Source organism: Crotalus tigris, unplaced genomic scaffold, assembly GCF_016545835.1.
Source record: "Crotalus tigris isolate CLP2741 ecotype Arizona unplaced genomic scaffold, ASM1654583v1 scf7180000020955.813331, whole genome shotgun sequence".
NCBI lineage: Eukaryota > Metazoa > Chordata > Lepidosauria > Squamata > Viperidae > Crotalus > Crotalus tigris.
Window position 1 is genome coordinate 194,652 of NW_024098276.1, and position 19,952 is coordinate 214,603.

The 19,952-nt window shown below is 41.6% G+C and overlaps 2 protein-coding genes across 3 annotated transcripts in view; one reads left to right on the forward strand and one right to left on the reverse strand.

The window, feature by feature from the left end:
- Positions 1-19,340, reverse strand: part of TDRD9 (tudor domain containing 9) — an 86,039-nt gene extending 66,699 nt beyond the window's left edge. For both annotated transcript variants that reach the window (XM_039368940.1, XM_039368939.1), the window contains exon 1: positions 19,129-19,340. In XM_039368940.1, the coding sequence (XP_039224874.1) occupies positions 19,129-19,283 (155 nt within the window). In that variant the 5' untranslated portion in view covers positions 19,284-19,340. The remainder of the gene's footprint in view (positions 1-19,128) is intronic.
- RD3L (RD3 like) lies at positions 13,109-18,552 on the forward strand. The gene is made up of 3 exons (XM_039368941.1): positions 13,109-13,437; positions 14,168-14,474; positions 15,450-18,552. Exons 2-3 carry the CDS (start codon positions 14,176-14,178, stop codon positions 15,745-15,747), a joined length of 597 nt encoding a protein of 198 aa, XP_039224875.1. The 5' UTR covers positions 13,109-13,437; positions 14,168-14,175; the 3' UTR covers positions 15,748-18,552.
- Positions 19,341-19,952: the final 612 nt, after the last annotated feature.

Consider the following 19,952-nt stretch of genomic DNA (forward strand, 5'->3'; position numbering starts at 1 on the left):
TTATCTGTATTTTAGATTTATCGTGTAAGTTTACCCAAGTCACAGTAATTTTGAACATCAATGAAAAAAGATCTTCTGATCTAAGTGTTACTTATTGTATTATTCCAATGTTTCTTAAATAAATATTCATATTCCAATTTGCAGATTCTCAGGTTAAATTCCTAACACGATAGGCTTTATCAATTCTCCAAAAGAGTGTATTGAAAGTGAAGGATTTCACTTCCTCAGATCATAAGATAAAACAATGATGGGAGATTCAGGGAAGACAAAATACTTCTTCATATATTCTGATCCTACAGAATTTGCCACAAGCTGGTTATGCCCACCAAATTGAATGAAATTTGTGCTGTTTGTGAGCTTCCTATTAATATGTGATAGGTTGCTATGTAACACAACAAAATACTAGGCTAATTCAGCCTACTGCTGCACCATGCAGAAGACCAGAGAGTACTCCTATCACTAAAAAATTTTCACTCTGGTCACATAGTAACATATGCAACACTGTTTACTTTCTGTACCCATAAAGTCATGCATTCCCACCTTCCTACACATATTCTAACTCAAAGTTTTACTAGACTACACTAGGCTTGAACTCCAGAAAAACATGAGGCAAGAATCTCACGTGGAACATTCATTTTATGCAATGGTCCCCAAGGGTTACCAAGGTTTAGCACCTCACAAAAAGTTGACCAATCCCAAGGTGTCCCTTTTCTCACACCTCATGAACCTTTTCCACCAGAATGCCTTTGTCTGATCCAATTCAGATGGGAACCAATTACTGTTTAGGACATTGTCTCTTGCTGTTTTCAGCCTGGTACTTTTTTGTATGTTATGTATGCTGAAATCTTTCTGAGAAAGCCATTCTAGTTTTTTACCTTTCAGAGGATCTTTTTTACTTCATTTTTCCTTCTTGTTCATTCACTCAAAGTATGGCATGAAACTATTGTATATATCATTATATAAAGACATCTAATGATTGCCATGCTCTATTAGTGACAATATACTGCCATATATGTATATATGTACAGCTTTAAAGATCAACACCAGTACTTAAACTGCACGTTGTAATAAACTAGCAATGCAGCTCATGAGTAGAGGTGCATTGTGTGTACTTCTAAGAACACTCCTTACTGTCTCTCTCATCTGCTGCATTTTGCCCCAGCTGAAGGATTCTGGATTCTCTTCAAGGGCAGCCCCACATGCAGCATGTTACACTAGTTCATTTGGAAGAGAAACAAGGCATGAATAACTCTGGGCAGAATTAAACTGATCCATGGTAGTTTTAATATGTATTGATATCTTTACTCAGATTTTCTTTTGTGCTTTTGAATCCATGTTAATTTCTTGTGACTTCCAGGACTAGAAACCTTTACTGCCAAGGTTTTTTCAGAAGTGATTTGCCATTGTCAAGGCTGCACAGCTGGCTTTTTGCCTAAGGTAGGACTAGAACTCATAGCCTCCAATTTCTAGCCTGGTGACTTAACTACACCAAACTGCCTCTCTCTATACAGTATAGCCTCACATATGGATGATACATAGCCCATCAATGCCTGATTAACCCATAAAGCATGCTCTCCAATGTATATGCTATACTTTAGCATACATACATATTATTCTAAAGAAAATTATAACTAACAGGCAGCCATATAGCACAATGCATAACGATATTTTAAAATGCTATGGCGCAGGGAGACCAGCTCTTGGCTAGTTTAATAATAAGATTCATTTCTGAAATTTGGCCAATATGACATGAATCTCTTGAAGACCTATTTCTGAGACAAACATTACAAACAAGTTCCTTTCTCATTCTGAACATTAAACACATCCTGCCAAGAGCATATAAAACTTTGGGCATACTGTACCCTAGTCCTTAATTGTACAGTCTATCATTAAAAACACCTTACTGTTTTGTCCAAAGATGTTATGTTCCACATAATAATATTGTTCGAAACAATATAAACCAGAAGGGTTTTCTTAGAATACAAACATGTTCTCTTAATTACTAGAATCTTACACAATCTTTTCCAAATTGGCTGATCCTTTTAATCCCAGTTAAATCTGGGATTTGTCATAGAAAAAACATACATTGCTTTCCTTTCTCACAACAATTCTTCCACCCAGTTTTATTTCCAACTGAATGAAAAAGTCACAAAGAATGATAATTAAGTACCTTAGTACAGGTAAAAACAAAAGGTTTAAAACTAAGCAACCAGCTACCAAATTAATATAAATACAAATTTACATAATTAATGAAATCAATTTTACACAATGCTCTGGATAAAACAAAACAAAAAAAAATGAGCCTCAAATGTGCCAGCTGAAATCTCTCATATACCGTATAAATCCATGTATAAGATGCTATTTTTTTCCTGCAAACACCCTGTTCAAAAATCAGGTGCGTCTTATACAACTGCAGTGTCTTATACACAGAAAAATAATGGTAACCTCCGCAGCCCAGGGCATGCCTGTGTGTGTTGCCATGCCGCCTGGTACAGGTGTCAAGCCCCTGTGGGCTTGCCACTAACGGGAGAGGGGAGGGGGCAAGATCTCAGCTGTTCGGCACTCCACCGAACAGCTGATTGGCACGGAGAAACTCGCATGCCAGAGCGTCTTATACAAGGTGCGTCTTATAGACAGAAAAATACGGTACCTGTTTCTTATAATGATTAAGTATCAATTTGTATGACACAGGCATGAAATACCAAATACCATAACAGATACAAATGAAAAGCTATGTCATTAATGTCAGTTGTTCCACACTTTAGCAACAACCCAATCCAGTGACAAGTGAAAATGTAATTCTTCTCCAAACTGGTGAATGTAACTCCCGGATTTCTTAGCCAGCAAATATGGAGAACACCAAGACAAAGGCTATTTTAGGCATTTGTCCTTCTATTGAATATTTATTTCAAAATACAATAAATCACTGAAAAACCTAATGTTGTTCTATCATAGGATAGGTTCTATTCTGGTGTCTGGGGGCTGTTGAGGTTTTGGTGGGGAAGAAGAGGCTTCAGTTCAATTTCAATTGGCTCGTTTTAGCTCATCCCACTCATTTACCTCCCACTTCTGGAAAGGGACGTTGTCTTACCTGAACGCCTTTTCTCAGCACGGAGATGGAGAATCCACCAATGGGTTTAGACTGTGTTCCTGCCCAATCAGATCAAGTCAGCCAAAGTTGCAACGCCTGTCCTGGGCTAGAGTGTCCCAGTCTCGATGCAGGCGAAGCCATGATTGACAGCAAGATGTGTTGGCTCATAAATCTAGCCCTAGGCCTAAATCATCTGCGAGAGCGGGAGTGGATTCTCCATCTCCATGCTGAGAAAAGGCGTTCAAGTAAGACAACACCCCTTCTCCAGCACTGGAGATGGAGAATCCACCAATGGGACATACCAAAGCCTACTGTCCCTGAGGGAGGGGAGCAGGCCAGTCCGGAGTGGCACTTTGAGGTACTACCTGTTGGAGAACCATCCTACCAAAGGAGGACTCCGCCGAGGCGAACCTGTCAATCTTATGCCTTATAAAGGGAGATGGTGAAGACCATGTGGCCACTTTGCAAACATCCTCGATAAACGCCTGAGCGGCCCAGGCCACAGAAGTAGCCGCACTACAGGTTGAGTGGGCCGTGACCCATCGTGGAACTGGCGATGACTCAGCCTGATACGCCCCCGCTATACATGCCCTAATCCACCTGCCAATCGTGGAAGAAGACACCTTCCGACCCTTGGAAGAAGGATGGAAGGAGACAAAGAGGACCTCAGAGTTACGGAAGGCAGCTGTCCATGAGATGTAGCAACAGAGCGTTTTGCGGAAGTCCAGAAGGTGCCATTGCCGTTCCAGGGCATGAGATGGGTGAGGACAGAAATCTGGGAGTAGATTTCTTGAGCCCTGTGGAAAAGAGCATTGACCTTAGGAAGGAAGGTAGGATCCAGACGAAGGACCACCCAGTCCTGGTGAAAAAGGCACAAGTCATCTCCGATTGAAAGTGCCGCCAATTCTGATATTCGTCGCGCAGAGGTGATTGCCACCAGGAATGCGACCTTGTGCGATACGTAATGTATATCACATGTCTTGAGGGGATCAAAGGGCAGTCTGGTTAGAACCCGAAGAACTCGCGGCAGGTCCCAAGAGGGATACCTGTGCACTACATGGGGCTTGGTGTTAGTAGCACCCTTGATGAACAAGCGGATCAAGGGATGGTGACCTAGGGAAACCGCGGAGTCACAGGTAAGTACAGTGGAGAGAGCAGTGTCTGCGCAATGTGTTTGGAGCCAAGCCTCTCTCAAGACCCTGTAAAAGGTAATCCAATATATGTGGAATTGTCAAGTCTGGAATGGTCAAGTAGTGGTTCGAGCACCATGAACAGAAGTTCCTCTACGTGGCCTCATAAATACGGTTGGTAGAGGATCGACAGGAGGCCTGGATTATGGTAATGACCCCTGGCGAGCAGGACTCCTGGGACAAGATCGAGCGCTCAAGTGCCAGATGACTAACTGGAGCCATTGGGGATCTGGATGAAGAAGGGTCCCCTGGCTGAGTGAGACCCGATCTGGGGGAATCCTCCATGGGACCGCTAGAGAGAGGTTAACGAGGTCAGTGAACCATGGTCTCCGTGGCCAATACGGGGCCACTAGAAGAACCTCCGCCTTCTCCCGAAGAAGCTTGCGGACAACCGCCGGAAGAAGAGGAAGAGGAGGGAAGGTGTAAAGCAGTCCCTCCGGCTACAGGCTCCAAAGAGCATCCGCCTGTTACGCCCCTGAGACGGAAAGCAGGAAAAGAATCGCTGGAGATGAGTGTTTGTCGGGGAGGCAAAAAGGTCTAGAATTGGCAATCCGAAGCGGTGGCAGATCTCCCTGAAGATCCTTGGGTGCAGCGCCATTCGGAATGGTCCACCGTCGCCCGGCTCAGGAAGTCGGCCTGAGTGTTTGCCTCTCCTGAAATGTAGCCGGCCTTGATGGAGGCCAGGTTGGCTTCTGCCCAGGAGCCAAGGAGTGCCTTGGTCAAGAGTACACAAGATCGGGTGTCCCCTTGCCAGTTCACGTGTGCCTTGGCAGCCACATTGTCCATGAAGACCAGAACGTGACACTTCGCCACTGTGCTGCGGAAGTGGCAGAGGGCCAGGTGTACGGCCCTGAGCTCCAGCCAGTTGATATTGTGCTGAAGGTTGGAGTGAGACCAACGGCCCTGGACCCACTGTGAGCGAAGGTGCGCTCCCCAGCCGAACAGGCTGGCGTCAGCCGTAAAGGTGAGTCAATCGGGCTTCTTGAAGTAAGACCCCTTGAGCATGGCCGACGAGAGCCACCATGTAAAGGATCACGAGATGTGAAGCGGAAGTCTCACCCTTCGATTGGAGGAACTGATGTTCAGTCTCTGGAAGGGAAGCAGGAACCACTGGAGGTTCCTGGAGTGGAGCCTAGCCCAAGGTACAATCGCAATGGCCGAGATCATCTTCCCCAGTAATTGGGAGAGGCTGGCCAACATTACCATTCGACCCCTGCACAATTGGAGAATCGATTCCCTTATGCTGTCCCGGCGTTCTTGGGATAAATAGACCCGGCATTCCACCACGTCTATGATGGCCCCTAGGTGTAATAACCTTGTTGCGGGGATCATATGGTTCTTGGAGAAGTTTACCAAGAACCTGTGATTCGTGGAGCAGCATTATCACCAGTTCGAGATCCGCCTGAGCGAGATCCGCCTGAATGTCATCCAGGTAGCACTGGACTCTGACTGGTACCATTCTCAGGTGAGCTGCTAGAATCGCCATGATCTTGGTAAAGACTCTCGGAGCCGAGGATAGCCCGAACGGGAGTGTCCTGTACTGATAATGGTGTCCCCTGTGAGCAAATCGTAGAACAGGCGGTGGGTGAGAGAGATGAGGATGTGAAGGTATGCTTCTGTGAGGTTGATGGACGTCAGATAGTCCCCCCTTACGCTTCCCAAGATGGACTGGAGCATTTGCATCTTGAATTTGCGGTATGCAAGATGATAGTTTAATCACTTTAGATCAGTGGTCCTCAACCTTCCTAATGCCACGACCCCCAACCATGTGGTCGTAAGTCAAGGACTACCTGTATTTCCCTGCAGCTGGAGCGCACCCTGGGCAGGCCAAGGGTGCACGCAGGCCATCGCCCAGCAACTGCTTCGGCCTGGGAGTGTTGCGCATGCATGTTGCCGCCCCCTGCACCGGCCAAGGCGTGTCTGGCAAGCGGCAGTGACGGCGCAGGGCGACCAAAGGCTGGGCCACCAGCTGGCCCAGCCCAAGGGAGGTAAGCCACCCACCGGGCCCCACGCATGCCAGCAACCCTCCCTGCACCCACCGCTGCCCCGCTAGCCTTACCTTGGCCACCACACGTTCGGTGCTGCGGCAGGCAGGCACAGGCGCTCCTGGGTGGCCATGGTACGCGGCAGCGAGGGCAGAGGGCGACAACCGGCTGGGCCACCAGCTGACCCAGCCCAAGGGAGGTAAGCCACCCGTCGGGCCCCACGTGTGCCAGCAACCCTTCCTGCGCCCGCCGGCCTCCCACCTCCCACCCCTGGCCCTCTTTTACTTACATTTACTAGTTGCTCAGCAGGGAGGGGTGAGAACGTCCAGAAAGCTCGCCTTAGCTGCAGACAACTTGCAGCACCGTTTGCAGACTGGGACTTTTGATGGGCTCAGCAGGGCAGAGACAGCCTGGACAATTCCTATTGGCTTTTGAAAGCCAATAGAATTAAACTCTATTCAAGAGAGTCTATTCTATTGGCTTTCGAAAGCCAATATATTCTATTGGCTTTCGAACGCCAAAAGAATAGAGTCTCTTGAATAGAGTCTATTCTATTGGCTTTCAAAAGCCAATAGAATAAGAGGAAGTAGCACAGCTAAGGAAAAGGGGGAAAAAATGGCAGACTGCGTTGTTTGGTGACCCGTGAAATGGTCGTTCGACCCCAAATGGGGTCGCAACCCACAGGTTGAGAACCGCTGCTTTAGATCTAGGATGGCTCTCCATCCCCGACGCATTGGGGACGACGAAGAGGATGGAGTAAAACTCCCGACCTCTCTGGTCCAATGGCACCAGTTCTATGGCCCTTATGTTTAAGAGGTGACAAATGGCATAAGTCTTTTCTTTGTTGGATTTCTTAGTTGGGGACAAGAAATGAAGCGATTCGGGGGGTTGGAGATGAACTCCAGAGACAGTCCGTGACGCACGGTGTTTAGGACCCATGCATCCGTGGTGGTGGTTTCCCACTGGCGGGCAAAGAGAGAGAGTCTGCCTCCAATGGGAGGATCCTCCTGAGAGTCACCTGGATCGGTGGAATGGGCGGCCACTCCCGTGAAAGGGCCGTTTGCCCTGAAATTGTTGCCTGGGTCTGGAAACCTGTCTGTCCTGTCTGATAGGGAAAGACCGATTGGGCTCGGAATAATTTGACCTGGCTCCTGCGCGAAAGGACTGCCTCCGTGAGTAGGTGTTGGGACGTTTGTCTGATCGTTTAAGGAGGTGATTAAGGACCTTACGTTTATCTTTATTTTTATTGAGGTAAGGATTCAGGGCTTCACCAAACATAAGCGCCATTTGGACTTGGCGTCAGCGTGCCAGTGTTTCAACCAGAGTATACAGCGGCCAGTGACGTTGGATGCCATGGCTCTGGAGGAAAATCTGGCTGCCTGGAGGGTAGCATCGGAAGCATACTCTGTAGCCGCCACCATCTTACTCAGATCTTGATGCATGCAGATATCGTCCGTCGATATCCTGGCCTGAAGCTGTCTAAGCCAGCGAAGAGCAGACCTGTTAAAAAAGGATGCAGAGGTAGCTGCTCTGATAGCCCACACCGCAGCCTGATGTGTTCTGCAGTAAGAGAGCTCACATTTACGGTCCTCAGCCTTGAGGGCCTCAGAAATGTCACCAGGAATGATGGTTGGAGACACAAGGGGACCTAAAGGTTCATCTACCGCGGGCACCTCCAGAGCCTCCTCCAGCTCATAGGTCACATTTTAAAGCCTTTTCTCATTGCTACTTGGAAGGGGAAAAGTGGCCGGGGATACCCACTGCTTTCAAACTGCGTTGAGGAACATGGGTGGGCAAGGAATGCAGTATTGTGTTGTTACTGGTTTGGTGAAATTCAGATCCACCTCCAAGTCTGGAGTAACTGAAGTTGCTGGCGTGGAAGGATCGGTCTGAGATGTGCCATGGAAGTGGCCTTGCGAAGCAGGGGGACAAAAAAAGAAGGGCTAAAGAGACTGCTAAGTGATGGTGTCTCAGGAGGAGGTTCCTCCTCCTCAGACATCGGAATCTCCAGATCAGCCTCGTATTCGCGAGATGACGAGTCCCTGGAATAGGTGGACTGAGAAGGGGAAGAAGGCGCATGATAGGACTCAGTGGCCAGCTGGTGAGTGTGTAGAAAGTTGACTGCGGCTGACCTAGTCGCTTGCGATCTGACCTCAAGGGCACGCTCTACCGCCTGTGCAATCATCTCAGCTAGGCGGTCCTCCGTGGGGAGACCGGTTCACTCGGCCTAAGCCCGGCCGCAGGAGGGGTGAAAGTAGCTTCAGGGGCCACGTGGGGAGACCGGTTCACTCGGCCTAAGCCCGGCCACAGTAGGGGTGAAAGTAGCTTCAGGGGCCACGTGTTGAGACCGTAAAGCAGAGGGCTGAGCAATGGGATGAACCCAGTCCGTGTCCCCCGGTGCAGGAGACAGGAGAGGTTCCTCTGTCGACCATATCCCCAGGGGAGAAGCAGAAGGCCCCAAGGGTAGATCAAAGGAAGGCACTTCGGCCTGTGAGGTCTCCAACCTGGCTAGTTTCTGTGCTTTAGATAATTCCTTCTCTAGGGCTTGGTGTCTCCTGCTGGCCTGTTTTTCAGCTCCCTTGGAGGTCTTTGAGATAGACCTGGCCTTGGCCTTGGCCGAGATCTTACCTGCGGCCTCTTGATTAGAGGATTTGTGGCGTTTTGCACTCAAGGAGGACGGCAAGACGTCCTTTGTGGAGGGTCTAGAATCCTCCATTCTCGGGTAGGAGACAGGAGCACGGTAAGAGACCCCTGGTATCCGGAGACAGCTATTGGTTGGATAAGAACAGACGCACGATAAGGGGCACCTGGAATCCAAATAAAGCTGTTCGTGTGGATAAGAACAGGCGCATGATAGGGGACGCCTGGAACCCAGATAGAGCTGTTAATATGATTAGGCCCAGGATCACAATAGGGTAATCCTGGTTTTCAGGGACACCTGGAGACACCAAAAACCCAGAAATTGAATCCAAGGAGGTTAAATGCACGGGAAAGAAGGAGCAAACCAGATAGAACCAATCCTGTTAAGCAGGCTGTGAAATGGATATATTACAGACCTGAGTGGCTGTGGAGATCAAATACTGACTGAGGTCTGACAGGCCTTGGAATGGTGTGGAGACACCACTGATTAGCCAGGTAAGGTTGTATTTAGAGCAGATGAAGGAAGTAGGCCTGAGGAGTCTAACAGGCCTGTTTTGAGGCAACAGTGGCCGTGCAGGGTCCCTGTGCAAAGTGAGGCTCCAGGGGCCTCAAAAGGTGGTGACAGGGGAGAAAAGGGTGCAGAGCAGGCCCCAAGATGGCAGCCTCAAGAAAGACCCAGTCCAAATAAGGGACACAAAAAGGCCGCCACGCTCAAAAAGGCCACCACACTCAAAATGGCCACCACTCAAAATGGCCACCACAACCAAAATGGCCACCACACTCAAAATGGCGGCCACACGAGGTCTGGGGGTATTGCTGCCGGCATCCCCTTACACCCTCACGAAGAAAGGCTGGAAAAGAGGTAATCAAACTGTGGAGGGCTGAGGAGCAGCACTGAGCCTAGTGCTGTCCAAGAGGAGGAGGAAGGCTGTGTTACAGAGGGGAAGCAAGTCCCCTCAGCCTCAAGCCGTTATGGTTGGAAAGCCTCTGTTCCTAGTTAAAGGCAAACAGTTCTTCAGCCAACTGAGAGGAAAAACACAGTGCTCAATACAGCACTGTCTCAGAATACTGAAGAGAATAGTGAATAAAGAATCCACCAATAGAAACTGTACCTGCCTAAGAGCCAACTTTCTATGTCTGTCTTGGGCAAGATCAAGTCGAGACTGGGACACTCTAGCCCAGGACAGGTGTTGCAACTTTGGCTGACTTGATCTGATTGGGCAGGAACACAGTCTAAACCATTGGTGGATTCTCCATCTCCAGTGCTGGAGAACTTCTCATTTTTTGCTCCAAACAGAACTTATATGCAATTTGGGGTTCTTTGTGGATTCGTGCCTTCTGTTTGAAGAACAATGGGTTCACTTAAAAATCGTGGCATTTACTTAACGATAATGGCATTCACTATGACTGCTGCATTCATTTAATGACCATTGCAACAAAAGTCTTAACATAAAGTTGTTCTCCATATTGTATTTTAAAACACCAACTGATCATTTCCCTATTCTAAAATACAGCACAGTGATATTTACTGATTTATTTTCCCAGTTTCCTTTTATGTGACTTATCCATTTACAGAAAATGGAGAAAAGTTTATAGCCAGTTCTTCTCAGGCATGAAGATCATGTCAGCACCTTGTTGTTGTTGTTGTTGTTAGTTGCGAAGTCGTGTTCGACCCATCACGACTCCATGGATAATGTTCCTTCAGGCCTTCCTGTCCTCTACTATCTTCTGGAGTCCATTTAAGCTCACGCCTACTGCTTCAGTGACTCCATCCAGCCACCTCATTCTCTGTCGTCCCTTCTTCTCTTGCCCTCAATCTTTCCCAGGATTAGGCTCTTCTCCAGTGAGTCCTTCCTTCTCATTAGGTGGCCAAAGTACTTGAGTTTCAACTTCAGGATCTGATGTCAACACCTAGAGGTCTAATTAAACTGATTTATTGTTACTCACGCCTATGAACAGGAATATTCTCAACCAATGGTTAGCATCTGCTAAGAATTAGATAAGGGTCAACAGAATTCAAGGGGGGTGGCCTTAACTTGCTTCTGGTTACATGGAGAGTCTAGGCTGATCCTTCTTTTAACTCCACCCCCAGATTCTGCCATTACTTCCCCTACAGATTTTTCTATCAATATATAAACCAACTCTGAGCTAATGCAGAACTCCTGATTAATTTGGAGAACACTGGCTCAGTACGATAAGTAAAATTGGCCATTTTTATATGTTTAGTAATAGCCTGTTAAAACTGTTCTGCCTACAATTTGAGGAAGATTTTTTTAAAAAAAAAAATTCCCATGAAAAGGTATACTTATGAAAACACATGAAATCTTATGAAGTAATTGTTTACTTTATTTCCAGGCACACAACTCCATGATTCTATTTACATGGGCTGTGAGGATTGAATACTGAATTCTAAAATATATATCATTTTCTGTCCATACTATTTAAGTAATCAAGCATTTCCAACAGATTGTTTTCTGAATCCTTAATCCTACACAATATTAGTTTCTTGATTATTCTGCAGAACAGCTCACATTATACAAAGTATGTTCTTTTTTCTAATGCAACTTATCACCACTATTTAGCTTTCACAATAAAAAAAGAGTTGTTATTGACCTGGCAACTATGCCAGCAAAGAGATGGCAAAAAACATTTTAATTTTGTCTGAAAATTTACAAAGGCATTCTGTCATTCTACATCCAACTCCTTTCTCTACTTTTTATAGCACCACACACAATGCAATGTGAAAACCTTCCAACTGAGGATGATTAGTACTGGCATTTGAATTTTTCTGACATATAAGCAATATCAGTTTTAATAACAGCCACAGATGCCACCCTTTATACAGCATGACATCTAGACCAGATTTTCAGGAATATTTTTCAACAACAGTTCAATTCAACACTTTTGAAAGGGGGTTAACCAGGTGAGACCAATTCTTATAAAAAGAGACTACTGCCAATGAAAAGTATTAAGATGTGTTCCGTATTTGTTCTTGGTATTTATAGCAAGAAATCTACTAAAGGAAATGGGAAAATAGCTGAGATTTTTGTGTGTGCTAAGAAAAGATAAAATATTAAATTGGAAATCACCTACTCAACCTCCTCTCCAGCCTTAACAAAGCACAGGCAAATTAAGCAAGAAAGTAAGAACAAGTATGGAAGGAAAATCTAGGATTAGATATGAACATTTATTTTCTCAACAGAGCTAAAATCTAAATTGCTTGCCAGGATTTCAACTGCATGTTGAAACAACCATTTTGCATTAACAGGACCCCGATGTCCCAGATTCTGATGCAAAGGATGAATTACTGTATTTGCTGTCTTAAAAGAAAGAAATAACAATACACAAAGTCTCATATACCATCTATCTATCTATCTATCTACCTACCTACCAATCACATTGTGGAACTGCCCATCTCCCTCTTAGAGGAACTGTGGGAAGTGGTTGCTTTATAGCTGTATGTTATGTAATTCCAGCAGACTATATTTCATTCAATGAAGCACAATTTAGTGCAATGTATGAATCCTGTTGTAGAATGTGCAATACTGATCTAGATGAAGAAAGAATTGTGATTACATAATGTAAGGCAACTTCTAAGTTCAATGACACTGACATTAGGATATTTTTTTTTTTTAAAAAAAGCACAACTTTCACATCATTTTTCTCAAATTCTAGAGGAACGAGTTGCTTCTTTAAATACGTTAGGTTAGCAAAAAGAATTCACAAACTTGATAACAGCTGTGAACTATAAATAAGAATTTCACTTATTTACTTTAGCAGAGGGATTAATTTAGCCATCGACAGTATACACTAAGAATCTCTCTGTATACTGATTAGTGTAGTCTTAGACTGACATAAATTTACTTGAGATGAGATTACACAAATCGTGTTAATTGTAGTGTATATGCCAGATGTGTATATGCATGTATTGGTATAACAATGATTAGGTAAACTGAGCAGCGCAATAATTTATCTTGTCACTGTAAATTAATACAAACACCCAAAGTACAAATTCAGCCAAAATTGTTTCAAAGTTTAGTCCAATGACAAAAAGCAACTGGGTTATTTTTAGAGCACAACAGGGCATAAAAATACAGCAATGAACTGTGACCTACAGCTATGCACATCCAAGCATCACATCATCCAACCGACAGTTTTACTTTAGCTGGGAGCACATCTGGCTTGGTTTCAGACTATGATTATTCAATATGACTATAGACAATACATTTAGCATCCATAGAAAGCTTTTGAAACTGTTCTCACTGGCTCAGGACAAAGTCTGTATGGAAAGGCAGAAACTCTGAATGGGCTTTGTGGAAAGAATTTCAGAGGAATCCGTGTCAGAGGGTTCTGATTCTCTGCTGATAGAAGGAATTAAGTTATTTTAAAAGCTGGGATAATACATTTTTCTTAAATGAGAAAATGAGGAATACTTGTCTGAGACAGAACATACTGGAATAAACAATCATCACATCAAGCAGAACTCATCTATAATCTTGCTGGTGAAATAAGATTCTTTTCTACAAGTACAGTAAGTATAAGAATAATTTTAATGAAAAAATTTTGATGGACTAAAATAAAAATATAAATCTCTTAAGAGTTACTCAAAATATCCATGGATTTTGGGATTCCATAAAAATTAACACATTTTAATTGCATATATTTGTTAATCTGCAAATATATATAAACTAATCTTTTTCTCTAAAATCTAGAGATTTCTCATAGCAGATGTTATTTTTATAGATATTATCTAGAAGATTTTGAATTGGTTTTTTTTTTTGTTTTGTTTACATTTAGAATGGAGTTCAGAACAAATTATATTTGGACACATACCGAATACTATAGCTTAAATTGTCTTTGTTTTTGAAAACAGAAATATTGAATTGAGATGGACTTAGCCAGTTCCTTCAAAAGCTGCTACAAAGATTAAATATACTCAGACAGAACAAAATAAGATAAAGCTAAAGTAGAATATTTTAAATATCAATCTGGTTTCTAGGAGGGATACAATTACACTTTGATTGCACTATTACTGACAGCACAATCCTATGTACACGGGTATTCAGAAATAAGCTCTACTGAGTCCATTTAAACATGGATAAATATATTAGCAATTTAAAACTGTCCGGCTATGTGCAAATGGGTAACATTACAATATTTGACTATCAAACTGAAGTGAGAAATTCCCGAGAACCAATTTTCCAACTCACCTTTTGGCATTGGTATGTGCATGTCTCCTTTTGTTTCTATTTTTTAAATAGTTGTCAAAATGCCATTCTTTGGCTGGATGAAATGGCCAAAAAGTTATTCTTACAAAAGTGGACAATACTCTGGCTCAGAAGTTGTGACAAAGACACTTCTGAGAGAACTAAAATGGCATTTGAAAGAACGTGAGCAGCTGATACAGGAGATTGAAAGTGGACACAAAATTCAAAATCCTGAAAGTGATTACAATGGAATAAGGAGCTACCAAAATTTTAAAATAACTATCCCAGCTACTGAACAACGACAACTTGAAATTCTTTGCTCTCAAATCCAACCATGTCAAACTGGAATCATACTCAGCAGGTAAATCTATTTTATCTATATAGTTATCACATAAGCTTGAGGAAAAAGGAAAAGGGACCCCATCTTTGTAGCTTCATATTAAATGTTGTTCCTACAAGAAAACAGTTTCAAATTAATTCAAAACTATTATGCTTCAAACTAAAAGAATAATTCTTTGAACTGAGTTCAAAGAAACTTACTTTCTGGCTATATATACAATCTTATTCATAAGACTCTCTGTATTGGTTCTGACATCTCAAAAAGCATTGTTAGGATTTCATTTGTTCAATTAAATAGCAAGCAATGAAGGAATTTCCAAGATTTCCCCACAAAATAGAAAAAGAATAATTTTGAGTTTGGCAAAATGATTAAATGTAACAATTCAGTACATACCACTTAAATGCTTACTACATATTCACAGCTCTAATATTTAGAGCGCTAATTTGTCTGTTTCTTTTGCTAAACATTTGCCTTCATATTCATAGACTAAATTTTTATCCTGTGCCCAGTTTTAAAATCTGCATGGTATGATTTTCATTATAAACTGATTCACATTTGTTTCATGCAATTTTGATGAGAATAAGATTGTTTTGATCACAAAACAAGTTTCTCTACAATTCTCCTACATACACACACATAAACACACACAGGTATGTGTGTGTGATATATATATTTTCAACATATATCAATCATATAGAATTTAAAACAAAACCCTGAACTATTCACTGCTTTCTCTCTGATCCTAGAAAAGGGCTCCAGGGAAATGTCAGTCTGAATCAACTTGCTTGGACAACTTAACACAGAAAAAAAAAATGCTTCAGCTGATTGTATTGCAAACATCATTCTTTCCTATTCCTTGTTATTGTTGTTTTCTTTAGAAAGCGTTGCTAAAAAGGATATTATATCTTCTCTGTCCCTACATTTTTAAGACAAGGTGAATACATGCTAATAAATTTCAAGCTATTTGCCTTTTCTTTCTTCTCTTTCCTTTTCTAGATTTCGAGAGGTTCTAGCAGAAAATGATGTTTTACCCTGGGAAATTGTTTATTTATTCAAACAAGTTTTAAAAGAATTCCTTACTAATCTTGAAAAAGAAGCTCAACAAGATCAACTGACTGATGCTTGGAACCCCAATTGCTCCAGCCAATTCGCAGCATCCAACACCAACTCCAGGAAAATGGACAAAGAGGAAATCCCAACTGTATCCAGCTATGTTGACAAAAATACACAAGGCATCCTTCCAACATTCTCCCACAGAATCCGGAATCTTCCCTATTACTACCCATCAAGTTAATTATTTTCTCTATGCTAATATTCATTCAGCTTGGCTGTAATCATTCTATAATGATTCAATACTCCAAAATTATCTTCCCATCCCACTATCCTCATAAATGCAAATTTAAACTTATTAACTACAGCTGGCATAGTCCTTAAATAAATCGGATGGATGCTTTTATACTAACTAATAGTGTCACATTAATATCTTTCTTATAGCAGACTTTTTTTGTGGAGGTTTTATTGTTTTTCTTAGCATTAATCCTGCATGACTGCAGGATCCCCTTGTTTTCAGTGTATTCACCTAATTATTAGAGCAAAGCTTAACAATGCATGATGCCATGAGGGTTTTTGTTTATCAGCTGTCTTATTTTACAGCCTGATGCTGATGTGGACTGAGAGAGTGATTAGTCCAAGGTCACCCAGCTGACTTCTGGGACCAAGGAAGGATTAGAAGCTGGATATTGTCACTCTGAGTCCACCATCTTGACTATGTTGGCTGTCTTTAATGCCATTTATTTTGCCCCTCTAAATATGCAAGAACAAATTAAAAACTTAGCAATGTTCTGAAAAATAGTCACAATGAAAAATATTGACAGATTTTTATCTTGCGATTTGCTTACAATGCAATATTTTCAAAACAAAGATATTGAACTCAAATCTGAAAACTTAAAAGGAAGAAAATAATCCATTTTGTAAAAGATCCTGTTTTTAATAGACTGGAAACAGGTAGGCTTTACAGAGGCCTAAAGCAGGTCACAACAATAGCACCATCTTTTGCCTTAAAAAAAAAAACCACTAGTAAAAGATGCCAAAGATACACTAGCACCCAAAGGACATTTTTTTTATTTTGACACACCATTGGAAAAAATGTGTACACATTTTAAGTTTTAATCACTGATTTAAGACAAATATATATTTCTCCCTTTGATTATGGCTACGATGTGCTCTCCACAATTCCCTGGCATGAGACTACATCTGGGATACTGTGGAGCAATGTTTTTCAACCTCAGCAGCTGTAAGATATGTTGATTTCAACTCCCAGAATTCTCCAGCCAGCCAATTGTGGGAGTTGAAGTCCTTACATCTTAAACGTCCCACATGAATGAGAAATACTGCTGTGGAGGATGCAAATAGAAGCCAGACTAATGCTGGAGTATTATTTGCACTGGCACAAAATTAAAACCTGAAAGAGAAGGGGAAGATAAATCTCTGCAAAACCTGCATGATAGTTTTATTTAAACCCTGCAGAAATTTAGTAAAAACTTTATCCCTATATAGAATGATTTGAGATGGTATTAATTCACAGGTTCTAAAAAAAGTGGCTATATAAGCCAAAATTCCTTTCTGCAATAGTTTGATAGAAAAGCAGATGCAGTAGTTATATTATAGCTTACAATCCTTTATTACCAAAAAAGAACTCCTTTTTTTCCTTTGCCTCCGATCCACACAATTTAGATTTTATGCTGTAATTTTTTTATGAAAGATGAAATCTAGATTCGCAGAGAACTGGGATTTTTTAAATTGCTAAAAATAGAATTTTTTTTTACCAAATGACATATATGTTTTGAAAAACCATGAATAAGGTTAGTATGAGAGAGACAGAGAGAGAGAGATTTGGATGATGGTTAAAAATCTAACTAAATGAATGATTCTGTCAGTGTCATGTCTGCAGATACAGAACTAGTCAGGCTCCTCAGGGTTAATTTCAAAGAATAGTCATAACTTAAAAATGTTAAGTCAATGGCTAAGTATGTACAACATGCTAAACTAAAAAATATGGTTGGTTAATATATGTTGTATGAATTTACTCAACAGTATTGATTTGGAAACCTCTAGTTAGGCTCTACACTAAAAGCAATTAAACAATTGTGAACATTAAGAAGTAGTAGAAAAAGAGGGCTACAAGGTGTTTCTTTCTCATTAGTATTTTTTTGTTTCACTGTCTGAAAATAATATTATAAAACTGTAAAGTTAAAGTAACAAATAAAAATATTATTTAAAAGCTGGTTAGCATACTCTTACTGTGAATAAATCTCATTTGATCTATGATGTTCTTCTTTGCAAACATGTTGACAAATGTATTATTCTTCAGGACTCAAATCTCAAATTAGAAACAGGCAGCATGAAAAAAGCACAATGTTAATTTATGTAAGATTGAAATGTTTTTCTCACTGTTTCTCCATAAAGAGTTCTCATTTGCTTTATTTACAGTTAAAATACTTATTACACTACTACAACAACACTGTTATCATTTAAACAGGCTAACATTACCAGGATAATATAGCTATTCAATTTATTTTCAATTCTCTCTATAAAGAGACATGAGATTATAACCATGAGTACTCTTAGAATTTAAAATTCTATAAACAGAGTTATAGGCTCAAATGAACTGTGAGAACTGTAGGCACACTGTACAGTAATTTTACATTTACAGAGCAAGAGGTCAATGAAAATGGTTGTTGAGATGGATAGATCAAATCCAAGATCTATCTAGCTCAGGGTTTATTCTCACAATAGACAATTTATTTCTATGAACAGACATGGGTGCAAGAATTCTCTAAGAATTACTAGTATGCTGTATATGGTGCTCATAATGGCTGAATATGCACATTACTGTACTATAAACCCTACTGTGGCTTGGATTTAGTCTGCTGTGCTGTGTGTACATAACCAATTGTATTTTATTAAATAAATCATCAGAAAGTTATGGCTTATCACTATATTATGTGTGAACACAATCAATGTATTTGGTAAAACTGAAGTTCTGGCAAGCTGAGAGTGATAAACTTTAAAAATGTCTAAAACCAAAACCTTAGACAAATATGCTGCTTGAAGTTTATATAATCAGGCCAAGTTGAGCCCAACTCAGAAAGAAGCAATTCCCACTCTTATTTCTCTCTCCTTTAAACAAGAAAACAGCACTATATTATTTGACGTTCTGACCATTTATATAGATTGTTTATAGACATACGTATGCATTTTTTTATACACACACACTTTTCGGGTAGCACAGAGCTTATTTTTTTTAGTTCTGTAGTGCTGTTTGTAGAAGCTAGTTGTAATTCAGAAACAAACGCGTTGCAGCATCTTCAAACTTATGTTTGAAGATGCTAATGTTTGTATATTATACAAACATTCGCAATTTGAGGCAGGCCACGATCAGATTATTACGGGCGGGAAGGGGGGGGGGATATTCTATTTCTAAAAACAAATCGTGCTTAATACTGTTGGTAGAACTTGTGCAGTGGTGAAATCCATCCTATTGATGGATGGGGGCTTTATTTATACCATTAAACAGCAAAGAACCTGGGCAGTTTTGGACTTTTTTAAGCAGCTTATACTATGACCCGTGCGCTCGATGGAGAACTAGTTTTGCTGTGGGTCCCGGCCTACTTACACATTAGCAGCAGGCGCCGTCTCTTTCACAGATTCCTCGAGATGATGAGCAAAGCCAGCAGCCGGGAGTTCGCCCCCCAAGAATTCCACCCCGCTGACCGCTTTGCCAATTGTGAACCAATCGTTGATCTGATCTACGGTGAGTTTTCGCAACATGGCTCAACTTTGAGAACCCGCCAACAAAACTATCCTACCGTTCGGCCAGCCAGCCGACCTGCGCTGAACTAATTAGCGGGCCCCGCCCGGCTACAGCCACGTGCCCAATTAGACTTCGAGATTCTTGCATTTGTTCAATAAACCTGAAACTAGCGTGGTTGCTTTCTACTTAGCTCGATTTCGGGTTCTTAGTTTGGTATTGTATCTCCTAGGCACGCTTACCTGAGAGTAAGATGCACTGAAAATAAGGAGCTTTATTTCTGAGAAGAGCGCAGGATTGAGCTTGGAAGTAATTCCGATTGTATTCAGTGTAGACTACCGCAGTCTTATAGTAAAACCACACGCAAATACGGAGTTAGGTTTGCATGTTCTCCTTGATTATTTTAACCAGTTTCCTTTAATATACTAGATTCGTTGAACCATAGACTATGTGGTTATGTAATGTTCACTCAACACACTATTGTAAAATACAATGGGCTGCTTGGTGATTTAATGTCTTGGGAATTTACGAGTACTCAAAGTTAGTTAGGGTTGCAATCTATATCATACCACTTGGAGATAGATAGATAGATAGATAGATAGATAGATAGATAGATAGATAGATAGATAGATAGATAGATAGATAGAAGCTATCCATAATGTGATCAGTGGTAAGTGAATTCCAATTGC

Excerpts from the sequence above, each read along its gene's own strand:
- RD3L (XM_039368941.1), top strand. The coding sequence starts at position 14,176 with ATGCCATTCTTTGGCTGGATGAAATGGCCAAAAAGTTATTCTTACAAA. Across the intron at positions 14,475-15,449 it reads ACTGGAATCATACTCAGCAG|ATTTCGAGAGGTTCTAGCAG; the intron begins GTAAATCTATTT and ends TTCCTTTTCTAG.